At 38.1% G+C, this 26025-nt stretch overlaps 1 protein-coding gene and 1 long non-coding RNA gene across 2 annotated transcripts; one reads left to right on the top strand and one right to left on the bottom strand.

Annotated features, from left to right (window-relative positions):
- Positions 1-2659: 2659 nt before the first annotated feature.
- LOC124612708 (ATP synthase subunit e, mitochondrial) lies at positions 2660-7483 on the bottom strand. The gene is made up of 3 exons (XM_047141059.1): positions 7366-7483; positions 2945-3101; positions 2660-2820 (listed from the first exon to the last, which is right to left on the bottom strand). Exons 1-3 carry the CDS (start codon positions 7459-7461, stop codon positions 2771-2773), a joined length of 303 nt encoding a protein of 100 aa, XP_046997015.1. The 5' UTR covers positions 7462-7483; the 3' UTR covers positions 2660-2770.
- Positions 7484-7725: 242 nt separating this feature from the next.
- Positions 7726-25693, top strand: LOC124613060. Its single transcript, XR_006979604.1, has 2 exons — positions 7726-8160; positions 25327-25693. It is a non-coding gene; the product is annotated as an uncharacterized LOC124613060 (long non-coding RNA).
- The last annotated feature ends 332 nt before the right edge of the window (positions 25694-26025 follow it).

Here is a 26025-nt window from a genome sequence, read left to right as displayed (position 1 = left end):
TCTTCTTCTATTGTATTTCTTTCCCCCATTTTTGTCAATCGTTCCCTAATGCTCTCCCTGAAACTCTGTACAACCTCTGGTTTAGTCAGTTTATCCAGGTCCCATCTCCTTAAATTCCCACCTTTTTGCAGTTTCTTCAGTTTTAATCTACAGTTCATAACCAATAAATTGTGGCCAGAGTCCACATCTGCCCCTGGAAATGTCTTACAATTTAAAACCTGGCTCCTAAATCTCTGTCTTACCATTATATAATCTATCTGAAACCTTTTAGATCCTTCAGGATTCTTCCATGTTTACAACCTTCTTTCATGATTCTTGAACCAAGTGTTAGCTATGATTAAGTTATCTTCTGTGCAAAATTGTACCAGGCAGCTTCCTCTTTCATTTCTTAGCCCCAATCCATATTCACCTACTACGTTTCCTTCTCTCCCTTTTCCTACTGACGAATTCCAGTCACCCATGACTATTAAATTTTCGTCTCCCTTCACTATCTGAATAATTTCTTTTATCTCATCATACTTTTCATCAATTTCTTCATCATCTGCAGAGCTAGTTGGCATATAAACTTGTACTACTGTAGTAGGCAAGGGCTTTGTGTGTATCTTGGCCACAATAATGCGTTCTCTATGCTGTTTGTAGAAGCTTACTCGCACTCCTATTTTTTATTCATTATTAAACCTACTCCTGCATTACCCCTATTTGATTTTGTATTTATAACCCTGTATTCACCTGACCATAAGTCTTGTTCCTCCTGCCACCGAACTTTACTAATCCCCACTATATACAACTTTAACCTATCCATTTCCCTTTTTAAATTTTCTAACCCACCTGCCCGATTAGGGGATCTGACATTCCACACTCCGATCCGTAGAACGCCAGTTTTCTTTCTCTTGATAACGACGTCCTCTTGAGTAGTCCCCGCCCGGAGATCCGAATGGGGGACTATTTTACTTCCGGAATATTTTACCCAAGAGGACGCCATCATCATTTAATCATACAGGGTTCATGCTATTAGTGATTTTTGCATTCTTTTTAACTATTGCAATGTGGAAAACAAACTCCTGTTGAGGGTGTAGTCATCTCCCCTGCTAAGGACAAAAGTCGTGGCAGCCAACTCCAGATTTGAGTAAAAGGGATACACAACCACCAACATAATCTCATATGCATTAAAACAGATATTAACCAGAATCAAAGAACTTTAGAAAAATTATCATTATTTTACTTAAATAATAATTATTGTTAAAATTATTATTTAGCAGAACCAGCACAGAATAATAATGTATTATTATTACCGCAAATTTGATTTGTTTCATAAAAATGCTATAACATGGACATCACTTATTTTTAAGGATCAAGTGTAGGTAAATGATGCAATTAAAAGGAAAGAAGCTGCTAGAGAAATGGGACCTCAATGTGCTTGCCACTGGAAATGCACAACAAAGATAGGAGAAGTGGCCTCCACAATATTTCATGGCTTCTGAAACTTTGGGAATTTGTACGTGCGAAACAACTATGTTATTTCAGTACCTCAATGGCACCTCCAAACTGCACCAAACAGAAAAAAAGGAAAACTGAGCAGTATTCTAGAAAGATATTTTATATATTCCGTTAAGGTGCAAGGAAAAGTCATCAAAGTCTGTACGGCAGCATTTCTCTCTGGTGTTGGGCTACAAAAATCAAGAGGAAGAGTGGAAAACATCGCACAGCAAGTTGCTAGTGGTAAAAAGTTTGTTAGAAAGAACAAAGGGGCACCATGAGGAGAACACGTGTTCACGACCATATGCAAAGTACATCCACTTGTCAAAGCTACTACAGCAGGCACAGGCACTTGTATGTGGTGACAAATACATGGAAATTGAACACAGGTTTTTTATTTCTGATCATGTGACTCCCATCAGATATTCTGCATCCATTGAGAAATATAAAAGGTGACTGAAGAGCCCAAGAGGCAATTGAGCTTTCCAAGAACATAAGTAACTTATAAAGGGAAGGCAGGCATGGGCTTCCTGCTTCATGGTTTCCTGTCATCAAGGAAGTAAATACACGACAACAGTGCACAAGAAACACAAACTACAACCAGGAGATCACCTCTGTGGCATGACAGTCACAGTTTGATAAACATTGTCCTTCTCATGCTATGCCTGTTTCACTTTCTATCCAATAACAATGACCCACTAACAGTAGCCAGAAGAATTTTATTCAGTAAATCTACTTCTTTAGCATAAGCATAGGAAGACTCCTTTTCATAAGTGAACATGACACCGGTGCTTGACAGTGCTTGGTTAACTGTGAACACCAGAAGATCCTGAATAAGATCCCAGAAGAAGCATTTAAATATCAATCATGTAGAAGAAACATAAGAGAATGTCCTGCAAGATTTAACCTTCAATTTCATTATTACTGTCAACCTCTTCTCAGAATGATACTTTTTCACACATGGCAAATTTTTCCCATACTTCCAATCTTTTCACTTTGTCAGCTCTTTGGCTGGACACTCAAAACCTTCACATACAATGGCTAAACATATACACTAGAATGATCCAAAAATTATAATATATAGTGCCTATATATTACAAAGTTCTGTAGATGATGTATAAAATTTGGCTGTGTTAACAATATGCAAACGAACTGGGATTTTTCATCCATCCGACAAACTAGATACAAAGATTTATACTTTTATTTCAACATAATATAATGTTAGCATACATATATACACAAAAATCCATATAGAGCAATGTGTAATACTACATTTAATTCTACAACAAATTGTTTATGGTTCTGGTTGCACTCCAGCAGCCCGTGCCAATTCTGCCATTTCAACTGGAAAAGAGGAATAGCAAAACTTAGTGCATCCACTGCAGTTAGTGTATAAAAATAAGTGAAAATTTCATAGGAAACTAGTGAGAACTACAGCTCTCATATGAACAACTACTGCTAAACTTACTTTTACTTAATCTAGCCTTTTCTTCCTTTAACTTAGCGTCACGAATTGCCTTTTCTTTTTCCTCTATTTCTCGCAATGCAGCTTCTTTCTTGGAAAGCGATCTTTGTCTTGATGCCCCATAAAGCACTCCAGCCAAAAGGAAACTCCATCGGCCAAACTAAAACAAATAAAAAAAAATCACATCATAATACTGCTATTACAGCAATAAACCATAGTGGTTACCAGAAATGACTGCAACCAGTCACCTTTGCTGCTGATAGCTTGCTTGCCCTTTTTTTTTTTTTTTTTTTTTTTGCCACTACCAGTTTCGAATTAGCAAGTGACTCATCATCAGATGGTATACAGTTCTCAATGTTTGACTTAAGAATTACCACCGACTTGACATAAAGATGTAAGTAATTCCAGATATTGATCACAAATTGATCTCTACAGGGCTACAAACGAACATTACGTACGATTTGCTGGGCATCTCAAAACTGGTAGTGGTAAAATAAAAATAATTTACCATCACAAAAGGTGACTGGCTGCAGTTGTTTCTGATACCCATTATACACCAAAATCTCACCATTTCACATCCATAATGGAAAAAGCTTTAATAAACCATAGTTGTCCCAGGCATGTAGTTGCAATAAATACTTATTTTCTTTTGGGCTTCTGTATGAAATGATAATTACATATTTCTTTAATAAAAAATTTTTAAAAATCCCAATCTTATGTATGATGCTAAGACCAGCTGTTGTGCAAATAATGAATAGTAAAGGTCAAAAAGTCACCAATTATATTATACTGAAGACATGCCTTTAACCTCATTGGAAAACTAGAAACATTAACTAGGTTTACGAACATTGCCAATAGCATCAGTTCTGCTAATTTTCTATAACAGATTACGTCTCTTCAAAAAGCAACAGATCTACATGTAAATGATCTAATTAATCCCTACTAATGATTAGGTTCTGAGACCCTTTAGTCCTATTTTAACAGAAGGCTGGATAGAAGAGTAAATAACTCCAAGACAACAACTCCAAATCTATTTTTTCACTTCTGATAGAGCATCAAGAATACTGAGGAGAAAAGAATATATGATAAATCACACAGAAAGGAAGTTCTACTCCTGAATCACAGCTACACAACTATCTTTGCCTTCTGTGCAAGCACCAGGAAAGAATGATTTAACTAGGAAGAAGCAGCAATTGTGTGGATTTAAAAGGGCTATACATGTAAAAATCTCAAGCAGTAATTGAATTCCTCAACTGTGTGAATCTTAACACCAGATAAATTTATGATAAACTGTGCAAAACTGATGAAGGTGAGGTAACGAGCATACTAGTTGTTAACAGATGAGGGGCTATACAATTCAGGATGTGAAAATCCCACAGTCTATAGAGAAAAGACTTTCCACTGTGACAAAGAGGATATACAAAAACTCTGGAACTACGGTACAAGTGCACTTAATATACCATGGCTTTCCCCCTGCATGCAGCTGTTGGTAACAGTTGTTGCAATGAGTGATTGGAAGCGAATGCAATGAATCACGAGTTGGTTGTGGGTAGCCAGTGTGAATACTCACTTGTAATTTGCTATTCTTTGTAAATAAAGTTAGGCCTAACTGCTATTTAGTTCTGCAAGATTAGAATTTAACCACACCGTCCAAATTTTTATTGAAACTGCAAATGATGAACTTATTTCTCAGGCTACACGACATCAATCTATGGCAGCAACTTTATTTTTGTGTTAAGTCGTTAGCTTCACCAACTCACAACCAAACTGTCACATTCAAACCCTATCGAAGCCTTGGACTTCATTGCTTAACAGGCTGTCGGGAAATTTAGTTTTCTTCCATTCAAATTAGTTGGGTTCACCAACTCAACCAAACTGTCACCTTCCCAATTAACCCAGGCCTTTGGCTATTCAACTGGTTAGCCTTTCTTCCCAATCTCCATTTTGGAAAAAAAACCAATTTGCATATTCTGCCAAAAGAAATCATTAGATTCCATGACTCAATGGGTACACTATAATATGGTTGACTGGCTATGACTGACATAAACAAACTGCCAACAATAGCATGAAGCTGAAGAGCCTGATACATAACTGCACTTAAGTTAGAATTAACGTATTGATAGAAGAACTGTGTATGAAAGTAGTGAAAGGTATACTTCCATGTTTCATAAATACTGCTTACTGCCCTTACATGTGTTCCTTTTTTACATGGCCTATAACTGTCTGTGTATACTATTCCTAAGTACAGAATATGTGTGTGGGTTACCTTTACAGTAATTCAGACAATGTGCTTGTGGTTCACATACATATTTATAAAATCACAGTCTTCGTTATCATGCACTTCACAAAACAGAATTGGCTTCAGTGGGTAGTCAAAAAATAGAGGAAGAATAAAATACGTCATTCCAACCAGCAAGATGACCTTTGCATGGAATGAAAGTGATAGCACCGATATTGTGCACAAACAATAGTTCACTTTGAAATGTACATCTAAGACATCAGGGTAAAAGTTATGTAGCGGAGCCACCTTTTTCCATTTTTCACAGTTTAAGAATACTTGTACATAACGTGCACCAAACTGCTCTTTGGAGACTTCTCTATTATCTAGTACAGGTTTCTGAATTGACTTGCCATTTTATTTTTCAGTATGAAAAGTGCTACAGGTCACAGGTCAGCCTGTCACCAGAGCTTTTATTTGGCATGTGACATTCTCTTTCGTTGGTTTCACCAACTCTCAACAAAATTATTCCCATTCAACTTAACCTAGACTTCGGGCTATTGTACAGATCAGTATCGCCATAACCAAGATTCAAGAGGAGGGGGCAATACTACACTCTAGACCAGGTTTGACCTAAAATGTGTGTCCTATGGAAAAAGACTTTCATAAGGAAAGTCTTGGCTACTTCAATGGGCTGATTTAAGTCTGCTATATTTAACTAGGGGAAATTAACTCCATTTCGTCCAAATATCAGAACTGGGGCTCTATATCAGTGCTTCGAGTGAAAAATATAGCCTAACAGAACTGTTAAGCAGCATTTGTGATTGAGGTGATATGGGGACTATTTTACATACATCAGATTTTGAGAGTGGTTTATGTCCTCTGTTATGATGACACAGGTGACAGCGAACGAGTGGTATCAGCAGGTTCAATGTTTCCAATCTAATACTTTACCAACAGTTGCAGACACAGGACAAAGCACAATTTTTCATGTTTACTAAACACCAATTTATATTACTTTTGAATGCATTATGGGAACAGCAGTGATCAATGTCTTGTAAATAATTACTATTAAAAACAGTCTTGATCACGATTTATTTTATAAGGTGACCGGTTTCGACCACTACTGTGGTCATCTTCAGACCATTGAGTGGAAACCCCTTTCTGTTGGAGAATCACAACAGAAAGGGGTTTCCACTCAATGGTCTGAAGATGACCACAGTAGTGGTCGAAACCGGTCACCTTATAAAATAAATCGTGATCAAGACTGTTTTTAATAGTAATTATTACCAATTTATATAATTTTGTAGATGCACAGAGCAAATAATTTATGGAAGGTACACGCACTGCCCTCTTTTACACACGATCACTCAAGCTGTTTGTCACTCTTTTAAGATGCCTGCATGTAGCTTTATCTGCATAATCAAATGGCAAGCTAGAGGACGAGGCAGATTCTCTTGATTATGTGTTACTTCTCCGGTGTGTTAAGTGTTTTTCAAATTCACTCTTTTATCCGTGTGCCCAAACGATATTCCCAAATACATTGAAATGTACATACATTTAGCATGATGCCATGATAAGTACCCGAGATTCAGGAATGGCATCACGTTATGGGGTTTCTTCCCGGTCCAACTGCATAATGTGCGCTAGAAGAATAACTAATTATTCCGATCTTTCTCCACAATTCTTATTGGAGCGACACGAGGCCTGAAGAATAAATTCGTCACCTAATACCGGCTTTTTAAACATTGTTACTAAACTCTCACGGAATAATTTGCACCTATAGTCTTGGCCGTTCGTGTTTCTCAACGCGATAACCTCCCGTCTACTGAAATTTGTGATCTGGTGACGTATCCTCTCGGAAAAACGCTGTCCGACATTGATGGTACAGTATATTGAACCACAAAAGTATTGCCAGATCCCTAATGGGCAACTTCCAGTCAGATGGTTAAGATCGATTTTTTAAATTATTTATTAGCTATTCCCACATCTACACATCCGATACGTTCACCGTATACACATCTTTCCGATGGGGAAAAAAATCTCCCATTCAATTTCAGTGAGAGAGTGAGGACTACAGTCCTATCATGTAAATACAACGCATGTTAAGTTAGAATTACTTTTTAATAATGTTTGTACTGAGAGAATTGTTCTCAAACGGCTTTTTTTCTTTTCACTTTTAGAACGATGTTTAAAAAAATTCTACCTTTATCAGAGGAGATACCCTCACTGGAGGTGGATGATCCGCCATGATTGCACGAATGGCCACAATTAGAAGTTCACAGATATTATAGCCTGGCATAGATCCTTAGTAAAACTCAAAGTTCATAAACATATAAGGTAAGTAAAAATTAAGGATTTAAATATATAAGCTGCATCGCTTTTTTAACTACTGGATTTCCACTTTTTTTACTTCATTTACATGGTCAATAATTTATGAATAAAAATTTTTATTTACTTCCTAATGAAAAATTTGATTATTTATTTCTCGAACGTAAAGAAGCAGTACAATTATTGTTTCGAAAAGGGACCTCGACAGGTATTCATGATCAGGGTTCCTCAGATTTTCAAATAAAATTCTACTTTGTAAACGTGGAGAAATATCTCTCCATTTTAACACTGAAGAACAAGTTGTGGGAATGTCTTTGATTGTCAACAGTGTTGTGTAAATAGTATCGTTGTTGTTTTGGTGTTACGAAACGTCATTGTCAATCAAAAGCGTGAAGGTTTAAGAGGTTTGTTATAGCTGTGACAGTGTGTGTTAACTGATGCTGGACTGGGAACGAAAGGTTATAAATAGGAAAAATGTTTCATTATTTACTGATGTTCCTGGCTCTATGTCACTGCGCACAGGCAGCAAGCGATTTCGACTTTGGAGACGCTCTAGCGCTTATATTGGGCTTGATTATTAGCATGGTTGGAATTTGCGCTTGTCTTGGTTGTTATGCAAGGAGAAGAAGCAACATGGAAACACTTTAATAATGATGACGTTCTTAACGAGGTGCGTTTTGTTACAACATGCACAGACCGTGGTGTTTATTGTTACGAGTTTTACAGGTGTTACCTCTGACGTTACTATGTAATTATTCGTTTACAGCCAATGAAAATTTTCATGATATATATAGGTTCAGAGCTAGGACTTAACCTGTCTCTGTCGTCCTGTTTGCTGACTACAGAGGCTTAGTGCTGCTCGCAGAGTTACGCGGGCGAAATTGGTTTTATTTTCGTTGTAAATAAGTTGGCGACATAAATACATACAATACAATTAAATCCCTCCACCCCACTACCTGTAACACAATGCCAAGTCTGCAGGGCGCAGTAAAAACAGTATAAAACGATAGTTCTTCAGAGTATAGGGTATTCTTGAATCAGATGACACACAATCATTAATGACGGAAGGTTGATGATAAAATCGATCTTCTATTTTTAACGGTCCATTTCATTAGCCACTTTATTGTCTTCGGGATTACTACTGGCTATTAAGGAACCTTCATAACTGCCACAAGGCTTGACATATTTATTGAGTTTAAACGTATTGCAAATTCAATGGACACTGTATACTTTAATTTTCCATTCATTTCACTATCTTAAGTTTCTTAAACGAAGCAGCCTTCCATAAATACATTAAATTTTGGTTTATTATGTTATTTCACCTGCCTTGTTGCTCACATTTCAATACTGTGCAATACAAAGGCCCAGTCACTGGTAAAGGTGGTGGCAGACTTTGATTTATTGGTAGAATCCTGGGAAAGTGCAATCAGTTTACAAAAATGATTACCTAAAAAATCATTTGCGTTATGCATCCTAGAATATTACTTAAGTATGTGAGAACTGTACGAAGTAGGACTAACGGGAAATATTGGAAGTATACAGAGAAGAGCAGCATAAATAGTTGCAGGTTTGTTTGACCCATGGAAGGGCGTTACAGATGCTGAAGAAATTGAACTGGTGGGCACTGGAAGATAGACCCAATTTATTGCCAGAAAGTGTACTTGCATAGTTTCAAGAAACAGCTTTAAAAAGATTACTCTAGGAACATACTAAACCCCCCATGTACTGCTCCCATAGGGATTGTGAGGACAAGATTAGATTAATTATGATACACCCAGAGCCATATAAACAGTCAATCTTCCTGCATTCCCTTAGTGAATAGAATGAGAAACTGTAATAAATAGTACACTGGAAAGAACCCTATGCCATGCACTAGTCTGCAGAGTATGGTTGTAACTATAGACAGTTGTTCTACGAAGAGAAAAACAAGAAATCTCTTTAGATGGCCAGTTCTTTCCTACTTTTCAATTTCATTTATTGAGCTGTATTTTCCTTAAGACAGATCGGTTCATTTCTATAGGGAATAGCTTGTCAGTAGCACTGGACTTCCCTTGAGATCTTGTCTGTGGTGATATCTGTAGTGTAGCATCAGGCCCAGATTAGGTTGGAAGGTTGTAATCTGGTTGTGATTTGGTGAAACCAACAGAAGTGACTGCAAGTTAAAGTTTGTCGTAACAGGCAGATCTGTAGTGTAGGGGTATACTTTTGTGCCATATTTAACACTCGTTTTGGTTTATAAACTAAAATGCTGATGTAAATTCAGAATATCTATATTAGACAATAAACAAGTCTTCTGTGAGTATTTTGATGTCTAGTACCAACATACATCTTGCTTAAACTAGAAAAATGCAGGGGAGCTCCACTATGTAACTTTTATCTCAGCAGTGTTCATTCTTTTTATTAGAGATTCCCATTATTCACCCTCAAACCTAGAATTGTTGTGTGTTTTACTTCAAGAATTGTTGCCTCTGCATGAGAGCTGAATGTCAGTGTGTGCATTACTTACTTACTCACTTACTTTGAACAAACTTGGAGGTATCTCCTGTAGTTAAATTAGAGTTATTAGTGTATATCTCGAAAAGTGAATCTGGTACGGAAGACTGCGCAATACCCACACTACCGCTATTACTGTGATATTCATCCTCCAGAAGACTCAAAACACTTCTGATTTGGTACATTTCTGCCTATATTTCCTTCCCTGCTATTTTAGTCATGTGTCATTGTCACCATTGTTAGACCTGCTGCCCCACCCCTCCTCCTCCATTTCTCTTAAATTTTCAGTGTGGAGGCCATGCAGGGAAGATTGCTTAAAGAGGCATATGTCCCAGGCCATGCAGGAAAGATTGCTTAAAGAGGCATATGTCCCATCAGTTGGGTTATTTCATCCTAAGCACATTATGAGAATGATACACAAATGTGCCAAAAATCCAGTAGAGTAGTCAACCTGATGATGTGAGCTGGGTTGTGAGAGGGTGTAAAGTACCTACATGGTGATGGCCCCCTGCCACACATGTTTCTTAAGGGCTGTCACCTCCCCATGAATATCCCATATGACATGTGCATCTATATAAATGCTCTGTAAGCCGTTATACAAGGTGTGATTCAAAAGTTTCAAGACTTAACTCAGAGCTAGAAATTTATTGGACATTTAAGTACAGCAGACTAAAATTCTTCAAAATATGATCCTTCAGCATCAACACTGCCAGCGCGTCTTCCACTGTTCGTAGCCCTTCTGGAAGGCCTCAAGTGTCATGCTGTCAAGGGCTCTCATCGAAGCCTGCTGAATGGTATTGATGGAGTCGAATTGCTTCCTTTTTAGGCCTGTCTTGATTCGGGAGAACAGGAAAAAGTCACTTGGAGCCATGTCAAGGTTGTAGGGTGGCTGCGGCAGTGTTGTCACATTGAACTTGACCAAAATTTCGGTGGCGGGGCGTGACTTGTGAGCAGGTCAAGTTCAACGTGACAACACTGCTGCAGCCACCCTACAGCCCCGACTTGGCTCCAAGTGACTTTTTCCTCTTCCCCCGAATCAAGATAGGCATAAAAGGGAAGTGATTCGGCACCATCCAGCAGAATTCGACAAGAGCCCTTGACAGCATGATGCCTGAGGCCTTCTAGAAGGGTTACAAACAGTGGAAGACACGCTGGCAGCGCTGTGTTGATGCTGAAGGACCGTATTTCGAAGAATTTTAGTTCACTGTGCTTAAATGTCCATTAAATTTCTAGTTCTGAGTTAAGTCTTGGAACTTTTGGATCACACTCTGTATGTTACATGACGGAGTTTACCACAAAAGGTCATTTCCTCCATATGAGCCTTAGTTTCTCTTATCTTGTTTTTGCAGTCTGTATGTAAATTTTACATTGGTGGCAATAGAATTGTTCTACAGTCGGCTGCAAATGCCTATTTTCTAAATTTTCTTAGTACTGTTATCTAAGTCCTGGACATGTATAATAAACAATTAAATCACCACAACACTTTGTTTTGATTGAACCAACTGGTAACAAATCTAATGGCGCACCTCTGACTTGCTGTCCTTTAATCTGGCATGGTGAGGATTCCGCGCACTTGGGCAGTACTCAAGGATGTGTTGCACTAGTGTTCTGCATATGTTCTATTTTATAGATGAGCTACACTTTCCTCAAATTCTCCCAATAATCCAGTTAACCATTTTCCTTCCCTACTACCGTCCTCATACTTGGCTTGCAATGTCACGCCTAGATATTTAATTGATGTAACTGTGTCAAGCAGTGCACTACTAATACTTTATTTAAAAAAAATACAGGTTGTTTTTCCTACTCATCTGCATTAACTTAAGTTTTTCTACATTTTGAATGAGCTACCATTCATTACACCAAGAATAAATTCCATCTAAGTCATACAGTACTCTTCTATGGTCACTCAGTTGCAGCACTTTGCTACTTATTAAAGTGCCATGAGCATACAGTCGCAGATTACTGTTCATCCTATCCCTCAGATCATTTACGTTTATAGAAAACCATAGTGATCGTATTACACTTCCCTGGGACATTATTGATAATTTTCATTATATCATACTGGGTTCTGTTACATAAGGAAATCTTTGAGCCACTCACAGACCTGGGAATGTATTCCATATGCTCGGATTTTTATCAGTCTGCAGTGGGGCAACATGTCAAATGCTTTCTGGAATGTGGAATATGCCTCCTCATCCGTGTTTCACAGGGTATCATAAAAGGGCAAGCTGAGTTTCACAGAAGTGATGCTGTCTAAATCTGTGCAGTTTTTTTTAGATAGAAGCATTTCTGCCTCAAGGAAATTTATTACATTTAAACTGAGAATGTGTTGAAACATTCTGCAGCAAACTGATGTTACGGATAATTGTCCATTCTTTTACCCTTTTTGTGTATAGGAGTCGCCTACAGTTTTTTCCAGTCTCTTGGGACTTTTCACTGGGTGTGATATTTGTAATAAACGCAAGCTATATAAGGTGCCAAACCAAATTGGGATTGCATCCATACCTGGTGACTTGTTTGTTTTCAAGTCATTCATTTGCTTTTCCATGCCAGGGATACCTATATCTATGTAGTCCATATTGGATCTGTGCAACAGTCAGATGGTCGTATGTCTGTATGATCCCGCAATGTAAATGATTTCTTAAATTTGAAATTTAAAAGTTCGGCTTTTCTTCTTGTGCATGCTATTGCCACTCCAGACTGGTTGATGAGTGACTGGGTTGTTGCCTTTGACCCATTTAGTGATTGTACATGGGACCAGAATATTCTCGGGTTCTCAGCAGCATTTTTTGCTAAGGTATAACAGTGGACGGCAGCCAAGTTTTGAAATTTTCTGTTCATCTTTCTCCACCAAGTATCGGCAATAAATGAGATTCAGTCTACCTCCGGACACCTTGCTGTTGAGTCAAAGTTGATGGTGATTACTGCTCTCCTCCGGGTTGCAACAATTGGCAGCAGTTGCATTTCAATTTTACACATTGTTGCCCACATCAGCAGTTTGTAATACTTGGCAACATTGGAGGTGTCTGCCCTTTCTGCCACCACGTATAAGCAACCCGATCCTCTCCATGCTTTCCTACCACTGTCTGTCTCTGAACAGAAATGCATACTGGCATGTAACATGCACTGTAGGAATATGTCCCTATCATATCTGGGCTCAAGAAAACTCTTTCCACGCCAGATAGCCATTGTTGTGGCGCTTTGGTAGCCATAGGGAGAACTATCATCAGAGGGGGTAGCACCAAGGTGGAGAAATTGTAATTAAAAGCATACTGTTTGACACTGGTAGGTATATGACTCCCGCATCCTCATCTGATAGAAATGGATGGTACAGTGCAGAAACATAACAAACCCAAGGTAAAGCCCCCCACCCACCCTCCCCTTTGCACACAGTGGGAGGGGAAATGATACACAAGACAGGGAGAGAAATATTCGCAAAGTTCCTGGCCTTTACTGTGGCAGACGATGAATCCTTGTTGGCTACAGAACCTTTATTCCTTTGTGAGAAAAACTGTAAACAAACTCAGAGGCATTATTTGCAAAAACAGACATAATGTCTGATTGGATAGCAGCAATCAGTCAATTTTACAATGTTACTTATAATCCGTCTTGATTGCAAAATTTTTATTCATACGACCAGTTTCAGTTCATCTAGAACTATCTTCAGATCTGATATTTCGGTTACAGGAGTAAGCAGGCCAAATCCAGCAACTTTCACAGAAATATCAGATCTGAAGAAGGTTCTAGATGAACCGAAACCGGTCATATGAATAAAAATTTTGCAATCAAGACGGATTATAAGTAACATTGTAAAAATCAGAGGCATTACTTTGATGGGGGAGGAAATGTGAAATGGCCTTATATTGATTGAAATGACATTCCTTGCTCGATCATGGGCCTTACTCTCCTGCAGTAAATTTGGTGACATTTCTGTTAGTCATGCCTCACTGGAGCTGTGTTGTGATTCAAGGTGTAGTTTTTCTATGGTGGACTACTTGCAAACCTAGAAAACCAAATTGTTTACATTGTTTGCTGTAGGGTACACATGGGAGTATTTATTTAAGCCTTTGATATTGAGCCGATATGAGAAAAAGTAAAAATAATGATATATTGATGTAAATGTTTAAAATGCAAGCATTTTCACCATAATTTTAATTTTGCATAAATGATCCAATGTGTAAATACTGAGAGCAGCTGGTACACAAAGCTTGCAAATAGCACCCACTTTGCACCAACTGTAGAGAGTAATCCCTCTGCTGTTTAAGACTTAACAAGAATTTAAGAAAGAACACAAGATGTGTGTGTACAAAACTCGTGATTGTCTAATGTACCAGGAAGCTGGAAAAAAGTATGATTGTCTCCATCCTGTTCAGAAGACAATAATTTTGCACAAAAGGTAACTAATCCAGCCTTTACAACAAAGGTGAAAGCTCCCATCACCACCCCCACACAATCAGTGCTAGAGACACTGGCAGCTGACACACACCTCTTCACATGATGGAGGGACTCCTTGTTACACCCCTGCCCATCTCTTCTACATTTGCTCAGGAGACTTCAACCCCCTTATCCTCACACGCATTCCCATACAGGAGTAATTTTACTGGCTGATATCCCCCAGTGGATGGTTGTTCACCCCCATGGTTCTAATCATCCAAGCCATTGTAGTCTTCATCCCATTTACAGCCAACATCCATGGAAGGTGCAGATAATTGACCTTTCTTTCAAATTCACAAGAAGAAAAGGAAAAAAGAGAAGATAAGATTAAAGCTGAACCCACATAATGGGTTGCTTTCACAGCCGCCCCCTTTTGTGCACTTTGTCCACAAATACAGCATGATATGTTCCTCATTGCATAGGATGTTTTAGACCTTTGTGCTGTCCAACAGGTGTTCAGCTGGTGCTGAATGAGTACAACAGTTCAGAAATAATTTATACTGATGGCTGAAGAATTGATGACTGAGCTGTTCATGTCTTCACATATATTAAGGGCAGTGAACAATACAGCTTGTGGTATAGATGCAGCTTTTTCACAGTGGATTTGGTAGCCGTTATGCTACTCACCACATTTGCACCCATGAGTCTTCCTTAATTTGTAGTGGCTCCATGCACAGCTTACAGACTGTAACTACTGTTACCCTTGACACTCATTGGTGCTCACTATTGATAATCTTCTCTGTGACCCTTTTGATGATGCACCTGAATCTCAGATTACGTTGAGATCTTGGGGAATTCACTTGCAGGCCAGTTAACCAATGCAACTACCAAGAAGCATACCTTGGAAATAAGTTACCGGGACCTGAACAGTAAACAACTGCGTCAGCATCGCCTGGAGGCATGGAATATGGAATGGTGTTCAGTGGCCACCATCAATAAGTTATGATCCATGAAATAGTCCACGGTCGTGTTCAAATTTTCATTTAGAGCATTGTATTTTTGCTAGACTCACCAGAATAACAAGGATGCATCCTTAGACAAACGGCACCACCTCGTTGTAGGTGTGAACACTACCATCCCCTCCACCTCCCACTGGTAGCATGTCCCCACCAAAATTTTTACTGCTGTGCAACAAACCCTGAAATTCATTAGCCTTAGTCATAGCTATCTACACCCAATTGGCAGCCTAGGTCTTAATGTTTTAACTGACAGTATGATTATCTTACTTATGAATTTTCGTTATGTGACCTCGTCAGCTGTCGTTGATGTCAAAGGGTACCTCTCGCCTCGTGATCAGCCCTGAGGCTTCAGGCTGCCTCTGTCTGATGAATCAGTCTGAATCCTGGCCCTTTTAATCTCTTCAAGTTTTTGTATTTCTTGTTGGTGTAATCCATGTGTGTTATTTTACTACTTCCTGTCGTATTGGTGGTTTGATTTTCCCTTCACTCTTTTACACTGAACTTTGGAGGGGATAAGCACTGGTAGGACGTGGAAGGCATGATTCCTGCCATGTGGGAATTCTGGGAGAGGGCTCTAGTTGCACTCGGTCAATGCACTTTCCCCACCTCATGCTATTTTATTGCCATTGCAAGGCTGTTTTACCTATATCCTTCCTTTTACTTGTTTCATTATTCTAGATGAATTATTAAGAAACTATTTGGCTGACTACCCTTTTCCTTCTAGAGGAACTCTATTGACCGTGATGGAAGAACCGATGACCCCATAGTTTTACCCCCTAACCCAGATCCAATTGAACCCTTGCTACTTCCAGTAAGATGATAATTGCAAACTGTGATGATGCTTCTCTGACATGACAGCTATATGCTTATAGAGTACCTTTCATGATAAGACACAGTTTTTTTTTCTCTAGGCATGTCATGTTCACTGCAAAACAGATTGGTGGAAGAACATTCTCTTTGTAAATAGAACCTGTTTGACCTAGCATGAAGAGAAGCTAGAATTAATTATCATGCATCAAACATACCTGAAAAGGAATGCTTTTGGATGAGACAGTGTCCATGTGTGTAGTGATCGTTTTTGGTGGACATAGGCAGATCCATGTCTTTTCACATGAAACTGTAATTGTATAGGTCTTCAAATAAAACACACTTAATTTGTGAGTACATCCTTATTCTTCTGCAATGACTTCATCTTGTAAGCTAGGAGGTGCCAGTTGGAACTGCTGACCTAAATCTTGTAGAACATGTATGGAATGCTATCTGGAGGCATCCTATTACTCACATTCGTGCTCGGACTGCTTTGGCATTGAGAGTGCCAAGTATGGCATTCATTGTGTTCTGTAGAGCCGGTGCTCACCAACATTAAAAGAATCATGAATTATTGTAAGTGCTGCATTGCTGACTCATGCAGGAACTCTTCATATTGTTATTATTTGTCTGGACTGCAATTTAAGTAAAGCAGTAAATAAAAGTTACCAAATGAGATTTCGTTGGTGGGGGGAGGCTGAGAGAGAGAGAGAGAGAGAGAGAGAGCACTACTATCAGTACTCTAATAGGAAATCTGGGTAAAACATAGACAATGGGACAATGAAAACTACACTTGAGCAGTGCTTTAGTTTTCCTTATTTCTGTAAATCACTTAATGCCCATGTCAGAGAAGTTTTTTTAAATATGCTATTTCTGTTTCTCTTGCCAGTACTCCTCTGGCAAGCCAATGCTTCATACTGGCAATGACTTTGATACTGACAAGACATCACACTCCTCTCTTCCTTTGAAAGAAGTAAAAACAAAAATGTTACAAGTCACTATGTACGATGTAGAATGTATGTAAATGAATTAGATAGAAGTATAGTAGGATACATAAACATGTGGCTCTGTCACTTTATCCAACAAAACACTATGTGTGTAGATTCTGATACAGAACAGTTATTAAAGTGAAGTATGATTTTCAAAAGATAATCCGATAATGTGCCAAGTGGTATATTGTTAACTTAGCTAACTGAAAATGGATGTTAAGCTTTATTGGGAGTTACACATTCATTAACTTAAGCTACTGTGTACACCATCATGGTAGTCTCCTCTATCACAAATACTGTTATGTGAAAGCTTCCTTACTCAATAGGTACCAGTCCTAAGGCATACTCAAACTATGGCTCTCACTACCTTGGCTTACAAATCTGTCCCTTTTTTTGCCATAATAATTATCACTAATTTTAAGTATCTATTTCTTCTTTTTTATGGAAGTAACACATTACATGTATTAACTAAAAGTAATGAAATTAATTTTCAAACATATACTCTTGCAATATTTAGCAAACTTTTAATACATTTTCTCTTTGACAGATCCGTGAGGAAGACAGCAGGACTACTAACCTCATAATTGAGTCTCTTTAAGTAATAATAATAATAATAATAATAAAACGAACGTAAGAGGAAAACAAAATCTTAAGACAGCCACCAGAACAAGCACAAATAGATCACGAAGTGACATACATGTTAGATATAGAAGAAAAATTTCAGCTGACATATATAGAATACAAAGACACGAATACAGATATTAGACCATTCTTGCATAGACCCCCAAATAACCAACAAATCAAAACAACAACACTACTATCAACACAATCATACACAACAAAATAAATGAAAATACAACTATGGAAGAGTTACAACTACTGGTTTATATAGGAGCACTCACTACACTAAATGCACACTAGGCAGAGATCAGAACCAACCAACACACAGAAAAACCCACTAAACCAGCATGGCAACACGGGCTATAGATCAGAATAAAAAAACTGAGAAGAGACATCGGACAGCTAACACAATTTATAAGAAATGAAATATCAGACAAAAAACGAAAAAGGTTAGGTAAAATCTCACAACAAGAAGCGACAGAGCAATTAGATGAAAAGAAGCAGAAATTACAAGCATTGGCCAAACGACTTAGAAGATACAAAAAGAGTGAAAATAGAAGGAAACAAAACCAAACATTCAACACAAACCAAAAGAAATTTTATCAGACAATAGATAACACACACATTAAAATAGACAATCCACCAAACATAACAGACATGGAACACTTCTGGAGCAACATATGGTCAAACCCGGTACAACATAATAGACATGCATGGTGGATACAAGCAGAAACAGACACATACAAGATGATACCACAAATGCCTGAAGTGATAATTATACTACATGAAGTCACCCAAGCAATTAATTCTACACACAATTGGAAAGCCCCTGGAAAAGATAAAATAGCAAATTTCTGGCTAAAGAAGTTCACCTCAACACATTCACATCTAACTAAATTATTTAACAGTTACATTGCAGACCCATACACAGTCCCTGATACACTTACACAAGGAATAACTTATCTGAAACCTAAAGATCAAGCAGACACAGCAAACCCAGTAAAACCAGTAAAATATCGCCCCATAACATGCCTACCAACAATATACAAAATATTAACTTCAGTCATTACACAGAAATTAATGACATACAACACAGAACAAAATTATAAATGAAGAACAAAAAGGCTGCTGCAAAGGAGCACGAGGATGTAAAGAGCAACTGATAATAGATGCCAAGGTGACATATCAAGCTAAAACTAAACAAAGGTCGCTACACTACGCATACATTGATTACCAAAAAGCTTTTGATAGTGTACCCGACTCATGGTTACTACAGATATTGGAAATATACAAAGTAGATCCTAAATTGATACAGTTCCTAAACATAGTAATGAAAAATTAGAAAACCACACTTAATATCCAGACAAATTTAAATAATATAACATCACAGCCAATACAGATTAAGCGTGGAATATACCAAGGAGACTCATTAAGTCCTTTCTGGTTCTACCTTACTCTGAACCCACTATCCAACATGCTAAATAATACAAATTATGGATATAATATTTCTGGAACATACCAACACAAAATCACACATTTACTATACATGGATGATCTAAAACTACTGGCAGCAACAAATCAACAACTCAACCAATTACTAAAGATAACAGAAGTATTCAGCAATGATATAAATATGGCTTTTGGAACAGACAAATGTAAGAAAAATAGCATAGTCAAGGGAAAACACACTAAACAAGAAGATTACTTATTGGATAACCACAGCGACTGCATAGAAGCGATGGAAAAAACAGATGCCTAGAAATATCTAGGATACAGGCAAAAAATAGGAATAGATAATACAAATATTGAAGAATAACTAAAAGAAAAATATAGACAGAGACTAACAAAAATACTGAAAACAGAACTGGCAGCAAGAAACAAGACAAAAGCTATAAGTACTTATGCTATACCAATATTGACGTATTCATTTGGCGCAGTGAAATGGAGTAACACAGAACTAGAAGCATTCAATACACTTACACGATCACAATGCCCCAAATATAGAATACATCACATACATTCAGCTACAGAAAGATTCACATTTAGCAGAAAGGAAGGAGGAAGGGGATTTATCGACATAAAAAACCTACATTATGGACAGGTAGACAATTTAAGAAAATTCTTTATAGAACGAGCAGAAACTAGCAAAATACACAAAGCAATCACTCATTTAAATACATCGGCTACACCATTGCAATTTCATAACCACTCCTACAACCCTTTAGATCACATAACATCAACAGATACGAAGAAAGTAAATTGGAAAAAGAAAACACTACATGGCAAGCACTCGTATCATCTAACACAGCCACACATCGATCAAGATGCATCCAACACATGGCTAAGAAAAGGCAATATATACAGTGAGACGGAAGGATTCATGATTGCAATACAGGATCAAACAATAAACACCAGATATTACAGCAAGCATATTATTAAAGATCCCAATACCACAACAGATAAATGCAGACTTTGCAAACAACAAATAGAAACAGTGGATCACATCACAAGTGGATGTACAATACTAGCAAATACACCAGAAGACATGACAATGTAGCAAAAATACATACAACATAAGCTAATAAAACAGCACGTTCCCACTTACAAGTAGGCGCCACAAAATGTACTGGAGAATGATGAATACAAATTATACTGGAACAGAACCATTATAACAGATAAAACACCATCACATAACAAACCTGACATCATACTCACCAATAAAAAGAAGAAATTAACACAACTAATCGAAATATCCATACCCAATACAACAAATATACAGAAGAAAACAGGAGAAAAAATTGAAAAATACATCCAACTTGCTGAGGAAGTCAAGGATATGTGGCATCAGGATAAAGTTGACATTATACCAATTATACTATCAACTACAGGAGTCACGCCACACAATATCCACCAGTACATCAATGCAATACAGCTACATCCAAACGTATATATACAACTACAGAAATCTGTAATTATTGATACATGTTCAATTACCCTAAAGTTCCTAAATGCGCTGTAATATATACCGTACAGTTAAAAGGAAGTCACACTTGATCAAGGTCCGCGTCACTTTCCATTTTTAACCAGATATAACGTCTGGGAAAGGAAAGAAATAATAATAAATAATAATGAGCAGCAGCACTGCACTATTTCAAATATTGTATGTCTGAAGCTCTCTGTGTGGGTTGTACTGTTACAGGAAAGTTACTGTTTGTAATTATTTTAATTTTATTTCATTCCATTTTTTTGAGTATGTAGTTATAAAATGATCACTTTTGATCTATATCAATCCCCAGCAAAAAGTGTAAGATTTCAAACAGTTACATCTTTGACCATACATTTAATACGTTGACCCAGTAGAGCTCCCACCCACCAGAGGCATCACTCTCTTCCCAACAAAGCAGAAATACATTTTAACAAGTTAAGAAATAACTGAAAGAAGCATCTTTTGCAATCTTCTATTTACAGAAGCAGGAACAGTGAGCCATATCTGATCCTCTACCATGTTACATGTATGTATGGTCATAATTTGTTGAGTGAATGTTGCATTTTGGCCTCTTTGAATGATAAGTAGTGTACACACATTTTAAGAAATGTTTTATTGATGTCACACAGTCAATCAAAAATGGCAAAATCTTGTCCAAAAATAAAACACCTATTTTACACCAGCTCTTTCAAAACTCTTTTGTATGAAGTTGAAAAAGTGCCAACAAAAATAAATACTGTAAGACATATTTGTATTGTAGGTCTTTAAAGGAATCAAACCAGTGTGCTTTTATTCACATTAATTTGCAACATAAATGGCATTTGTTTAAGGTAACTCCTTCATGTCTGATATATTAATACACACTGATGAGCCAAAACATTATGATTCCTGCCTACCATGAGATTGCATACTGCCTGATGGCATTGTAGTCACATGACACATGGTAAGAAAAGTATACAAGTTAAGCAGAGATGAATGGAGAAACATTTTAGTGACAATATGAGCCACAGAAGGCAAATCCACTAATGTATGCAACTTTGGAAAAGGCAGATTGTTATGGCCTGGCACCTGAGTACAAGCGTCTTGTAAACAGTGAAGTAGCTTCCACATGCTACTGTCATGAGTACTTATGGAAACTGGTGAAGGATAGTGAAACCATGAGTAGGCAACAAGATGTTGGACATCCACACCACATCAAAGAACATAGAAGTCAGAGGCATGCCTGCACTGTTAAGCTTAATGGTGGCAATCTGTGGCAAATCTAACAACAGACATTAGTAGCAGAGGCACAGGTGTTTTGTAGTGCCATTCACATTGCTGAACATTGGGCTCTGCAACAGGTGACCCCTGTGTGCTCCCATGTTGACCCATCAACATTGTCAATTACGATTGCAGTGAGCGAGTATCTTTGGCATTGGACTGTAAAATAGTGTAAACACATCACCTGGTCAAATGCATTATAATTCTTGTTACACTACGTGGATGGTTGTATCCAGCAGTGCCAACATCCAGGCAGATAGCTGCTCTAAACATGCCTCATGCCACAAATGCAAGCTAGGTGAAACCAGTAATATGCTATTCACTTCATCTACAGTGGGACCTGTGGTAATAATCAAAGGCACCATGAGAGTACGGACTAATGAACATCATTGCAGACTACTTGCACCCTCCATGCTTGATGTCTTCCCTGATGATGGAGGTATCTTTCAGCAGGATAACTGTCTAAATCACAAGGCCAGAACATGCTACAGTGGTCTGAGTAGCGTGATAGTGAACTAACGTTAATGTATTGGCTCAAATTTGCCTAATCTGAATCCAACAGAACATGTCTGCGACACTATAATACCACCAGCCAGTAATTTATGGGAATTATGTGATCCATGTGTAAACATACTGTGCTACAAATCTCAGGAAACCTACCAAGGCCTTGTTGGTTCCTCCAGTGCAGATCAGACGTGCACAACTACTCGCCAGTTACGCAGCACACATTCGTAGTGCTCCTGAGCATCCGAATTACGATCTCCTTTTCCTCTCTACGGCAGTCCATCTCCCGTATCAGCAACCCAGGTTGGGGCTAACGATTGCGGTTCGTGTGCGGTCCCTTCTCTTTGAACTGGAGTCCTTCCATTTACCACCTCTTTTTGTGGTCCATTCACATATGCCTCCATGGTGTACACCTTGGCCACAGCTTCGTCTGGACCTGTCATGTGGCCTTAAGCACTCCGTTAACCCTGTGGCTCTCTGCAGTCACTTCCTCTCGATTCTTGATGTGTTCCGGTGCTCTGAAGTGGTTTACACCGATGGCTGATGGTCACATAGGCTTTGCGTACGTTCACGATGGCCATATTGAACAGCATTCCTTACCTGATGGCTGCAGTGTATTCACTGCAGAGCTGGTGGCCATTTCTCGTGCACTTCAGTATCTCCGTTCATGGGACCCCTGGTCACGTCGGAATCCTAGGAAATGAACTTGCTGACAGGCTGGCCAAACGAGCTACACGGAAACCACTTCTGGATATGGGCATCCCTGCAACTGACCTGTGTTTGTTATTATGCCACAAGGTTTTTCAGCTTTGGGAGACGGAGTGGCAAAATTTCAGTACGCACAACAAACTAAGAGCCATTATGGGGACCATGAATGTGTGGAAGTCCTCAATGAGGGTTTCTTGCAGGGACTCCGTGGTTCTCTGCCAGCTCCGCATTGGCCATGCCTGGGCAACCCACGGCTACGTCCTGCGCCGTGAAGACCCACCTCAGCGCCCGGTTGACAGTGGCCCATATTCTTCTGCTCTGTCCTCCTTTGGCTGCCCTGTGTGACTTTTTCTTCGGTTGCCGGACTCGTTATCATTGATTTTAGCAGACAACGCCTCATAGGCTGATTTGGTTGTACATTTCATCCGTGAGGGTGGGTTTTATCATTTGATCTGAGTTTTAGTGCATACCCCTTTTCCCTCTGTGTCCTTCACTCTAGTGCTTTTAGGGTGGAGGTTTTAATGTGTAGCAGGGTGACTGCATTTTCCTTTTTATTTTTGTGGTCAGCCAGCCAATGTAATCTGCTTCCGTGTTTTACTCTCTCCTAACTGTTTCTTGCGTCTGTCTGTTGTTTCCTTGTCCTCTTTTGTTCCTTTTAGTGTTCGTTGCCTTTCCTTCATTCTAGTGGTCTTTCCTTTCTTTACATTTTGTGTTATATATCTCGTCTGTTCTATTATCATACTTGTGGCATTGTTTTATTAGGAACAAGGGACCGATGACCTCATAGTTTGGTCTCTTTTCTCCTCTTTTTAAACCAACCACCCAACATTGTTGGTTCCAAGCCACACAGAGTTGTTGCTGTATTGCATTTCGAAGGTGGACCAGTGTGCTACTAAGGAGGTGGACATAATCAGTGTAAACCCAGTTATTGTGAAACAATTGTAGAAACTGCCTTTTATGTTATAGTTTTATAACTAAATATGTATATGTAGTATGTATGTTCCTTCTATGGCTAAATTTGAAGATTTAATTGTAGTGTGAGCAGAATTCAAAAACATTTGTAAAATTGCCCATGTAGTTGGTCAGGTGAATAATTTATAGTCCAGAATGAAGGGAGAAAGGAAGATTGGATGTAATGTCCTGTCGACATTAAGGTCATTAGAGGTGCATTGCCCTGTTCGGTGCATCCAGAATGAATTTTCACTGTCCAGCAGCATGTGTGCTGATTTGAAACTTGCTGGCAGATTAAAACTGTGAACTGAACTGGACCTGGGTCCACGAAATACATAATTCTTGTGTTCAACTTCTGGTGGTCTGACACACAGTTTTAATTTACTTGAAAGTTTCAAATTCTGTAGTACTGAATAACACTGCCTTGCACAAAAATAAGTTGATACTCTTCAAAAAATGTTTATTGAAGCCACCAGTATTGGTTGTAACCAGATGAATCAACTGGTGTTTTCTCCATAATGCCTAAAATAAAGTCCATTTTCATTTTCTGTTGGTCTCATATTCTTACAGTTATACATCCTGTTTGCACTTTGATGTTGTGTCCTGTTGCCATTTATCATTCAATCTGTAATTTCCATATTTAGTTTTCCAATATTTTCTTATGTCTCGTAACTGAGTTTCACCATTTAAATTGCTATTAGCATAATGTTGCCCTTCCAACCCCCCCCCCCCAACTCTTTCTCCTACACTTTTTTTTTCATAGTGTTTCCTCTTTGTTCCTCCACCATCCATCCACCCCTCATAATACTCTGCTGGCTAATACATCGCATGTAGTACCAGCATTGCATTATAATTTTGTTGTGCTATTTATTTTTGAAAAGAAAATGGTAATGTGTGTTTTATAGATGCCTCAAATTAAAGTTTTGGTTGATAGATACTCTGGTCCTAATCAGACATTTGACAAATACCAGAACTGCCTTTTAACTGTGTGTATCCCATGCAAGTTTTTCCCTCAGTGCAGATCTTTATCAAATTCCTTTTTTTTTCTTCCTTTAATAGTATAACATGAGTAATATGTTTGTTGTTAAATTAATGTTAATTACTGATAATTGTTTCTTTTACAGGTTTATTGGCATTAAATGCAGCACATTGTGATTATGGAAGAGAAAAATGTGATGTGAAGAAATGAGAAGTCATTTTTACACTTCACTCAACTTTATGGCTTTTCTTTGTGCCTTTAATGAATGTGCCTGAACAGTGGAATGATTTAGCAGATACTTGTGGAAAAATTGTAATTTCTCACCTTTGAATACAATTGTGTGTAGACATGTCAGCTATAGTTTTAATTCTGCACAACTGGATATCCAGTATTTCTTTAGTGTTAAGTTACAGTGTGCCTAGAAATATTGTACGCCATGTTACATGACATGTGCATTTGATGTGATATAACATTTTGATTTTTACTTTCAATAAAAAATGTAATTTGTTAAACTTTCTTGTACTGCTGGTCTTATATATAAAATTTTTGTTTGTATTGTTAGGAACAACTGTGAGGTAACGGGAGCATGCAGCATAATATTGATTGTTAGTTTCAGTAGAGTGGCTGGTGAAAATTAATCAGCAACCACTGTGTCAAGTACCTATGATTCTTTATTATTAATATTCTTACACCTCAGATAGACAAATGTTCGTCCTGACAATTTTTCTAATTTGATCTTCTAAATGAGTGGTAGCCCAGACATCTGTTTGTTCAATACTTAATCATTAAAAGATTACATTGGAGTATAACAACAAAAATAATCAATTTTTTGTAATATAGTTGG

The sequence above is a fragment of the Schistocerca americana genome, chromosome 4, assembly GCF_021461395.2.
Source record: "Schistocerca americana isolate TAMUIC-IGC-003095 chromosome 4, iqSchAmer2.1, whole genome shotgun sequence".
NCBI classification, from domain to species: Eukaryota; Metazoa; Arthropoda; class Insecta; order Orthoptera; family Acrididae; genus Schistocerca; species Schistocerca americana.
Note: the sequence above shows the minus strand (reverse complement) of the source record. Positions and strands in the feature narration are given on the sequence as shown.